This window comes from Pecten maximus, chromosome 17 (assembly GCF_902652985.1).
Source record: "Pecten maximus chromosome 17, xPecMax1.1, whole genome shotgun sequence".
Classification (NCBI taxonomy): domain Eukaryota; kingdom Metazoa; phylum Mollusca; class Bivalvia; order Pectinida; family Pectinidae; genus Pecten; species Pecten maximus.
This window is the reverse complement of record NC_047031.1, coordinates 8,653,657-8,664,135: the sequence shown is the minus strand read 5'-3', so window position 1 is coordinate 8,664,135 and position 10,479 is coordinate 8,653,657. Positions and strand designations below refer to the sequence as shown.

Below are 10,479 nucleotides of genomic sequence, written 5' to 3'. Positions count from 1 at the left end.
AAACATTGACATAATATAAATATATCCCATATTAAACTACCGGTTGCTATAATAAGAGGTTTCATTGATAAAAGTAAAAAAACAAAAAAACAAAAAACAAAAAAACAGTTTTAACGTATTATGTGTGTACAGATCTAGATTTGGAGTTCTGAAGCTGTACATTCGCCGGTAGATTTATTCCCTTGGCTCACTTCCACCACAATGTAATGGCATATCAGTTCTGTAAAAAAAAAATAAGCAATCAAGAAAATAATTTAAATTAATAACGAAACATTGAAAAATAAATAAATAAAAAAAAATAAAACTAAAGAAAATAGTTGTACATCAACATATTTTATCTGACTTATTTCTTAATTTAAAGATACCTGTATCATAAATAACGTATAAGTATGACATCGATACAAAAGAATGAACGTGAGACTACGTATACGTGTCAACAGCCATAAATACAAATTAAGGTACTTACAATTTATCTTTCATAATCGAATATTAATTAAATTTATGGGGAAATATCTAATACTAGTATAACGTTTTTGTAAGCTCGCCTCATAATACAGAATAATAAAGATATAATGAGTTTGTAAATAAAGTCAACTTACTGTTGAAAGCGACGAAGATGAAACGGAAAGACACGTTGGGGGACGAGACAAAGCGATAACTTTATGTCGAGACGAAGTAGTTCGTTAAATGCAAAAATATATTTAATATTAACAAATATAAAATGATTTTTAACTGATCTCTGTCGATTCAGCGCTTTTCTGAAATAAATATACAATTTAGAACAACTCAATTTTACAATATACCAAGCATTCTTTAATATCATGGTATCAATAAGCTTAGTTATCATTTTACGGACATAACATACGAGATCTGACCTAGATCCGGAATGTGTAGCGATAAAGCATAAAGACGCTCATTCTTCTGACACACCTGGTGGTCCTAATACCCCAAGCTTTTATTCAGGTCATATTTTACCCCCGTGCTTATCGATTTTCATAGTTTATATCGACGAGGTAGCACTTTAAAGTAAACAACACAAGCGGCTTTTTTTTTTTAGCAAAATGGACAAAGTCGGTTAGAGTTAGATTTAGGGTGAAAGAGGCAGTCATTGCAAGGACTGCTATTCACGATTGTGACTTTAAATTGAGTGAGCATCCGCCTTATTCACCTGATCTCGCTCCATCAGAACTTCATCTATTCCCAAATCTGAAAGCAGCTATTTAAGACACCCTACCCCTAACCCTAACATGCAGTGGATGACTTTCTGAACTGCCAAGAAAGGGAGCTCTATAAAAGTGACACTGAGGCCCTTAAACACCGCTGGCGTAAGTTTATAGATACTGAAGGGGATTATGTTGAAATGTCAAAAAAATTCAAATTCTTCAATACGAGGCTCACAACTTATCAATGAGCTCTCGTAACAATGTATAGATGGTAATAAGATTTGATATACTGTACACAACTTATATAAATAACGAATGTACAAATACACGAGTATTAATACCGTCTGAAAGGAACCAGGAGCTCATATAATCAAGTGATGTAAACTTTGCTCATTTCCTTTTAATATCCTATATAAAAACACGTGTGTCGTTTGTACAGTATTCCGACGAAATCTTACCGAGGTTAAGTGTGGTCGATGTTGTGTTGAGGGACCCCTGTATTACCCCTAGGACACATCTGGAATGAAAAAATAATCAGTTACACCGTTATTTTTATTTATTTTTTTCGTGAGCTAATACATTATTGATTTTCTCTATTGAATCCAATTGAAAGGATACTGACTAAATCATATTTGCTATCTTAGAGAACAATTAAGATTTTCTTCATCTTTATGCTGGGTCCTGTAACATGCAAGAGTAGATTGAAGTGTTGCTGATAGATAACCCCGACTACATCCTTTATAGACAGTCGTAACACGTCTATCCCAGCAATCAGGACAACGCGAGATATGGAGTAAATAGTGTAATGTAGGTTGCTTTTGTTTAGGTTCAACAAATTTTATAATAATACTAATTTGAAGTTTAAGGTACTGCTATTTCTCATCAAGATAGATAAATTATCATCCTGGGTTTTTGCGATTAGGCTTTTACAAACCAGTCAATGTCTTTCTTAACTCCATGGAAATTATACCGCCGGAGCTGCCATTTCGGCGCTAATAGCTTAAACACGACATTTCTTGTTCTGTCCTGCCACGTTATCATTAACAGCTTCGTAGACTGAGCACAACAGATCAATTTTTCATGTTCAAGAATTCAACACAGCGCCCAGTGCTTGAACTTTAGCTAGCGACCATTCGGACACATAGCCCTTCGTTCTACCACTGGATCACCGTTTCGGAACTCGAACCAGTGACCCATCGGTCTCATAGCCCCGAGTTCTACTCCTATACTACCGTGCCGGAACTCGAACCACTGTCCCCTCGGTTGCATAGCATATTGCGTTCTACCACTAGGCCATCGTGTTTCTGTGTATGTATATTTCAGAAGTGAAAATTGATATACGTGTAATTTTATAATTGTTATATTGTACAGGTATGTAAAATTGACTTCATCTACGACGTACAGGTTTAAAACTCAAACAATGTAAACATTATTTACCTGGCACCGTACTTGTGCTGTTGACATAAACCAGTAGGACAATGTTGTGTGGCGCATGCGTCATATGTGACGTCACATCTGGCACCATGCAACCCCAACGGACAAATACACATGGTAACCGTGTGTGATATCATGCACGTCCCTCCATTTTCACATGTTGATACGTCACATGGTTTCACTTTAAGTCAAAAAGGTATACATAAAGAAAATACACAAATATTGCCCTTACACCTACACGTACATCTGTCAAGTGACCGTAATGTCAATATTACAATAGTTTACGTCTAAGACAAATGCGAAACATGGTGGTAAATTGACGTTTGCTATGAGAACCTCAAATGCTCAAGTAGATATTACATTCTAGGTTAAGAAAGTCTCGGTCGACCTCATTAAAAGTTAATCCCTGTAGATTATCATCCACCATAATGATACATTACTGGAAGAATACATCTATTACAAATTACATTATACAGATATTTTTTAATATTATATTACATATATTCCTTTTTTACCCGTTATTTTGATATATTCTGTAATTATGGAATAATTCAATGATTGTCTCATGTATTTGCATGAAATATATATATATATACTCACCATACAGGATACGCGGTCAGAAAATGCGCGGTAAAAACGCGTTTAGAAAAGACTTCAATCATTTTATACATTGATATGCATGTTGATGTCATTAAAAGCAAAATAACATAAATGTAGTCAACTATTTGCAACAACCAAGCTTCAGTCTCTGAACATGATCCAGGCTTACACAAATGTAACATTTCTTAGCCTTGGTCAGAAACCGTACCAACAATGACTTCGATTGAACCTTAACGAACGATCCAAAGTGAAGAGGAACAGACTAGAAAATCAACTTGGATTATAATTGTATTTATAAAATACAATAGGCAATATGATATAGAACACGAATGACTGACTCTCTAAAAATAAAGGCATGAAATAAAATATCCATCATCAATAATCGCCGAGTCACGTGATCAATAAAATACATAACATGCATGGGTGGTTGGGGCAGCCAAAGGACGATGGTCATTAGCCAGTTAGGTGGCGTCCCAATTGAAAATTGTATTCTTGTTTTTGCATATCTTCTTTATAGATTTAATACTTCATGTTTTTTGAGAACATTTTTTTAAATTTTCTTATCTAATTTTGATATTTATACATTCAGAAATAGATTTTATCGGTTTGAAATCCATACACTAGATATATTGAAATGAAACAACAATACAAATGACTATAATATAATTACTATAAACAATTCTGTAACAGTATAACATAGCAACCAAATAAACACAAACCAAAATGACAAACTTTACCTTTTGATGACGTATTTGTAGAAATACAGCTGAAGTAGAAAAATGGAAAATGTAGAATTACAATGATATAACAATATCATTATTATATCAACCTTCAGAAAAGCTGGGAAATAAATAAAGATAATATCAACATTAACCATGTTTTGATCTTTCAAAATAAGTGTCACGGAGATTTCACATTTGTATAATTGATAGATAACCATATTTTGTCATATAAGTGATATTTGTGATTGTTATTGAAAATGTCTGTTTCAAAATATATAAACCAGTAATTTAGCGGAGAAATGATTGATGATTTTTACTTTTATCCCTGCTCATGTCTCCTGTAAATAGATATACAAAAAATACCAAAAATAAACCAAATAAATTCTTATAAAAATTACCTGTACTTGAATCCGTCAGCTACGCACGTACTATCACCACACGGGCTACTTGCACATGCGTCAACCATTACGTCACAGACACTTCCGGTCCATCCTTCAGAACAAACGCACGTGAATCCAGTACTCTTTTGAACGCATGTGGCATTGTTGTGACATGGTGACGTCATACATGAAGGGGAAGCTGATTGGGTAATCGGTGCAGGCGATGAAGTCACAGTGTTTTCGCAGTTTCTACCGTCATATCCAACCGGGCATATACAGTCAAAGCCAGTGTTCCTATCTTCACAAAGCCCAAGGCCGCAGTCAGCCACTGCGCATGTCGGAACATTACAATGTGAGCCTATAATATCAGACAAAGCGGAATACTGTAGCCACATTAAATTATTATTATAAATAGATACATAAATGTAGCTTTATGATCTATTGTATCCGTAAATATAGGATGTAATCGATCATTGAGATATATGATATGAAATTAACATACAGGAACACCGATTCAAAGCGGAACGTCTAAATATAAACTGCATTTTGAATCCACCAGAAATAATCATCTCTATTTTATAATTATAATCAGGCAAGTTCAGTCAAAAATTATGCTGTTTATATCAAACTCTGTGTTAAAATTATACGAAGCAAAAACGTTAGGCATGCGTATATAGATGAAGACATACATACTGGTAATTGTTTCAATAAAGTATTTGACACCAATATTATCTTAATTTTATAACTCACTTATTTTTCAGATTTAGTAAAAACAAATTAGTGGATTGAACTGTTTTATTCATATATAATACAAAGACTATATTTCTGCATAGGTTGTGAAAAAAATTTGAAATATCATTTCCTCAAAATGTGTCCATTATCATATTTTCCCCTTATGGTTTATGCATAGAACGAAATGAAATGTATGCCACTCAATTATAATTCATACATACCAACGTAGCCATTAGCACAAGAGCACGTATAACCATTGTTTAATCGTGTACAGATCCCATGATGACAAGGTGAAGGGGAACAAGGGTCAAAGGTCATGTTACATTGTCGGTGGTACTTATTATCTGGACACCAGCAGACATACCCTTCCGGGACATTGGTGTATGGGTAGCATCGCCCGGGGTAACAATCATTCACGTGAAGTTCACATACCGTCATAGCTACGTCACAGAATTGACCCTTGAACCCATCGTGACACTGACACGTGTATCCCAGTATTGTTTCTGACGCAACTTCCGTTATTACATTGGATCGCAGAACAAAGATCTATAGCTGTCTCGCAATGACTTCCGGTAAATCCACTCTCGCACGTACATAGTACATCATGATTTGCAGTGTCAACGTACAGCGACCATGTTTACAGGGAGAAAAAGAGCAAAGATCAACAGCGCGTTGATCACAATCTCTTCCGGTATATCCCGCTGCACATTTACATATATAGTCCCCGGATGTCTCCCCGCACGTCCCGTGCACACACGGATTGGACATACAAGGCGAAAATCTCCTGTCGCAATTCTGGCCAACGTATCCGTCCACGCAATCGCACGTGTAATTGTACCTGCTGGTGACGACACAAGTGCCATGATCACAGGGGTTTTCTGCGCATGCGCCAATGAACTTCTCGCACTTATCCCCGGTGAATTCGTGCGTACAATTACACATGTAACCGTTGACCTGGTCAATGCATTGTCCGTGGAACAGACATGGCGATGAGGCGCATTCATCTATATTATCTTCACAAAATCTGCCAGTAAACCCTGCCGGACACTCACAAACATAACTCGTGCCATTGCCTGTACATGTGGCGTTGTTCTTACATGGGTTGTTTTCACAGGGGTCAACGATCACTGGATTTAATATATGAAAGATAAGATGTGTAAATGTCATGTTCGATATAACTGGATTGAAAAGACCGTACGATTGCGTACAATGGAAGTGTTGTTTTTATTTCAATATAAAATTTGTCTTGTAAATGGGGATATTATTTGGAATATGTGTTGAATCTGACTGGGCTTTAGAATATAAACAAATTGCCGTTTTTAACTCGTTTTTCGAGCTTACTCAATTGAATTTATTCATTAATGCGGAAATCAAATCTTTTCAAATTTTTTAATATTATATGAAAAAAATAATCAATCTTACAAACAGTTGGATGATGATGATGATGATGATTATGATGATGATGATGATGATGATTATGATGATGAGTAAATGTGGACAATATTGTGATTATGATTTTATGTACCAGTGTAAGTCTATGTTTTGTATTTTTGTATTAAACTATGCAGAAAAAAAAACCTTAAAAAATAAAGTAAATGAAAAAAAAAAAAAAAAAAAACTTACCAAACTGATATATTGACTCAAACGCCAGTGGCACGTCATCAGCGGTGTATGTGACGTATATTGACCCGGATGTTGACGTCAGCAAGGGAGGTTGTGACCTATCGGTTGTTGAGTGACAATAATGTCCAAGGACAGATCCCGTTCCGGAATTTCCGTCATGGATAGTTAATCCGACACCAGTTTGTTTATTACACACATCCTGACCAAAGAAAACAGTCGGAAACAAAATCTGGACCTGTTTTCCGGAAGGCGCCTCAATTTGAACATGACACTGACCATGCCGGAACGACTGGTATGGAAAGCGAAGGGAAGCGAGAGCCCGGGGTCCATAGTTCTCCGGAATAGTCACATTACACGGCCAGCCTACAAATGAATGTGACAGATTAATGTGTAGGGTCAAAGGTTATATACAAATATTTTTACACACGATGTAAAAAGGATTGGGATGGAGGAAGTTAATGAGTTGGAATACAGGGTGTTCGTTTATGCGGACAAACAGGGTCATCAGTTTTTAAATATGCTATTTCAAACATATATCTTGACGGACCTGCAAATGTAAATACAGGCCTTCGAAGTCTTTGTCAAGGCTCGTCTAAAAACAATATAAAATCACCAGGCCTGTCTTTATTTCATAATCGAACAACACCGGTCCAACTGGTCAAACCGTCTGGACCGCAAAAACGAAAGCGGACCAGATCATCAGTCAATGAAGACTTTTTATCTTAATCCTTCCAAATCATTTTCAGACGCAAGCACGTATTAAAAGCTTGTGAATAACTTAAGGTGACCCGAATATGAGGGTATACTGTTGGATGTAATATTGACGTCATACTTGTATAGTACTGGTAGTGGTTGTAAATACGGCTCGTGAGAAGGCTTATATCCTCGTGGTCCTCGCTATAGAACACGTTGCTAAGGCCGCACGCGCCTGTGCTCAGACTGTGGGAAAATGACATACAGGTCTGAGACGTAGTGCGCATGCATTCATATGCACATTCTTCAAGCGTTTTGTTGAGTTTGATGCTGAAGTATGAGCTTTGCTGTTTAAGCGCAGCGTGATCCCGACTTTGGAACAAGTTGGCGTATGATGCTGTAAATAAATACGGACATGGATACAGGATTATACTGTAAATCAATGGGGATACAGGATTATACTGTAAATCAATGGGGATACGAGATTATAATGAAAATCAATGGGGATACAGGGTTATACTGTAAATCAATGGGGATACAGTATTATACTGTAAATCAATGGGGATGCAGGATTATACTGTAAATCAATGGGGATACAGGATTATACTGTAAATCAATGGGGATACAGGGTTATACTGTAAATCAATGGGGATACAGGGTTATACTGTAAATCAATGGGGATACAGGATTATACTGTAAATGAATGGGGATACAGGATTATATTGTAAATGAATGGGGATACAGGATTATACTGTAAATCAATGGGGATACAGGATTATACTGTAAATCAATGGGGATACATGATTATACCGTAAATCAATGAGGATACAGGATTATACTGTAAATCAATGGAGATATAGGATTCTACTGTAAATCAATGGGATACAGGATTATACTGTTAATCAATGGGATACAGGATTATACTGTAAATCAATGGAGATATAGGATTCTACTGTAAATCAATGGGATACAGGATTATACTGTAAATCAATGGGATACAGGATTATACTGTAAATCAATGGAGATATAGGATTCTACTGTAAATCAATGGGGATACAGGATTATACTGCAAATCAATGGGGATACAGGATTATACTGTAAATCAATTCATTTGTTACTGAAACTATATATTATCCAATAAAACGCCTCAATCCCGATTTGAAAAAAGAAATGTAAAGAAGAATAAGAAAAAAGGAGGAGGAGGAGGAGGAGGAGGAGGAGGAGGCATTGATGGGTTTAGTTTTTAATCGCATTTTAGTCTCGTTAAATATACTGTATAAGTAACAATGAAACTAGATATAACACGAATCACTCAAAATGATAACTATTTATTCAACGGAAGTTCTTAACTCAATACAGAATGAGATACTTCATTTTAATGAACTATTGGCGTTTCGATGACAGATAATTCATATTTTATGAGATACTTTAATTAGAATGAAAAACTTATACTTAAATAGTGTCACTTTCTAATTAATGAGATATTGAACGACTACCTTTGCTTCTTTCGTAGTAATCGACAGCCCGATTTTCCTTCAACCCAAGAAACCCGCCATTGACGACCAGTGATGTTACATTCGTGTGCACGCACATTCTACTTCCGGGCGTATACTCAAATGCATAGCATGGAAATGTTTTCATCCGGAATGCCAACGTGCATTTTGCCGCGCAAAGTTGGAGACTGACGTCATGAATGATTGTAATTGAATTCCTTGGAATCGGAGCCACAAATTTACCCGGAACTTTTAGGTACTCGCTCAATGGGACAGGGGCTGAAAGAAACATTTAACGTACAGTGTGTGTCACCAGATGGCATTCATTTAATAAATGAATAAGGTCGATAACTTCAGTTTAGACAATACAGGTTTGAAATTAATCCTTTTAAATGTTTCTACAATTTGGGAAATGATGACGTACACTAAATATGGGGAATATGAATGGCCCGTGATGCATTAACGCACGGTACATACATGTAGCTATTATCGAAAGCAAACGCAAGACATTACTCTGAATATTTATATTTTGAATCTACGCGAAATCAACAGAAATAATCTGTCGTCGAGTTTCTCCATGTACCTTGTAATCCAGTTTCCTCCCAGATACGGACAATACCCCCGCGAACAAAAATGATTAATATCAAGTAATGTAATTTCAAACAGTTGACGTGAAAATAAAAATTAATCAAGAAATTCTGTATAACACAGTCAAATGTTCACTTGAACAAATGCATTGAATAGTCTTAATTGTCTATTACAAGCCTTTACATATCGGTTTCTTTTCACATTTTAAATCGATATGTTCCCTTTAATTAGATGTTATGCTCGAAACAACTAATTTTTTTTTCTTTTTGTTTTGTTTTGTTTATCCCAACAACAATTGATATAGTCTACTCTTTATCATGAGGATTGAATCTATACTTACTGTTCGAGGAGACCAGACCGATTACTGCTGGAAATATAACAATATATAATGGATAAGGTCGGAGGTCCATGATGTGAGGTCTAACAGACTGCAACATCAACAAGAGTAAGTTTACATACATGTTTACTAGGTACGTAAACGGTTCTACGCTGTTGAGTCACGCCCCTTTTCCGTTTACGTCACGCCATCCTCTGTTTAGTCACGCCCCATTTCCGTTTACGTCACGCCCTTCTCTTTTTAATCACACCCTTTTCTCCGTTTTACCACGCCCCTTACTCCGTTATATCACATCCTTTTCCGTTTTACCACGCCCCTTTCCGTTCTACCAAACCCTTTCTCGGAAATACCACATCCTTTCTCCAGCAAACCACATTCCCTTCTCGCTTATAACACGCCCCTCTTCTCCCTTTCACCGCTCCCTTCAAAATTTCATCATGCACCTTCTCCGTTGCGCACATTCTAATGCGGTTGAGCACCCAAACTCAAAATCCAAGAAGCAAACTTTGCAAAAGGCGGAGTCGCGAAGGAGAAGTATTCAGCCAACCAATCAGTTGCAGAAAGATATGACAGTGTCCCTCCTCTGTCCTGGGAACAGGTGTTTGGGATTCGTGACATGTCCGTATCAGACCAGGGCAGGTGCAATATTATCGCGCCACGCCCCACTGCCATGGAACAGGTGAATGATTATGGGTACACAATGTTTAAGATATG

At 36.5% G+C, this 10,479-nt stretch overlaps 1 protein-coding gene across 2 annotated transcripts; it reads right to left on the bottom strand.

Moving 5' to 3' along the window:
* Positions 1-84: 84 nt before the first annotated feature.
* LOC117315732 (fibropellin-3-like) lies at positions 85-10,318 on the bottom strand. 2 transcript variants are annotated; one of them, XM_033870082.1, is made up of 9 exons: positions 9,769-10,318; positions 8,844-9,119; positions 7,487-7,744; positions 6,655-7,017; positions 5,253-6,158; positions 4,318-4,657; positions 2,601-3,963; positions 600-1,680; positions 85-220 (listed from the first exon to the last, which is right to left on the bottom strand). In XM_033870082.1, exons 1-5 carry the CDS (start codon positions 9,887-9,889, stop codon positions 5,578-5,580), a joined length of 1,599 nt encoding a protein of 532 aa, XP_033725973.1. In that variant the 5' UTR covers positions 9,890-10,318; the 3' UTR covers positions 85-220; positions 600-1,680; positions 2,601-3,963; positions 4,318-4,657; positions 5,253-5,577. The 2 variants fall into 2 exon arrangements, with proteins under 2 accessions (XP_033725973.1, XP_033725974.1); XM_033870083.1 differs by lacking the exon at positions 85-220 and having other exon boundaries at positions 258-1,680; positions 2,601-2,778; positions 3,935-3,963.
* Between the last annotated feature and the right edge of the window lie 161 nt (positions 10,319-10,479).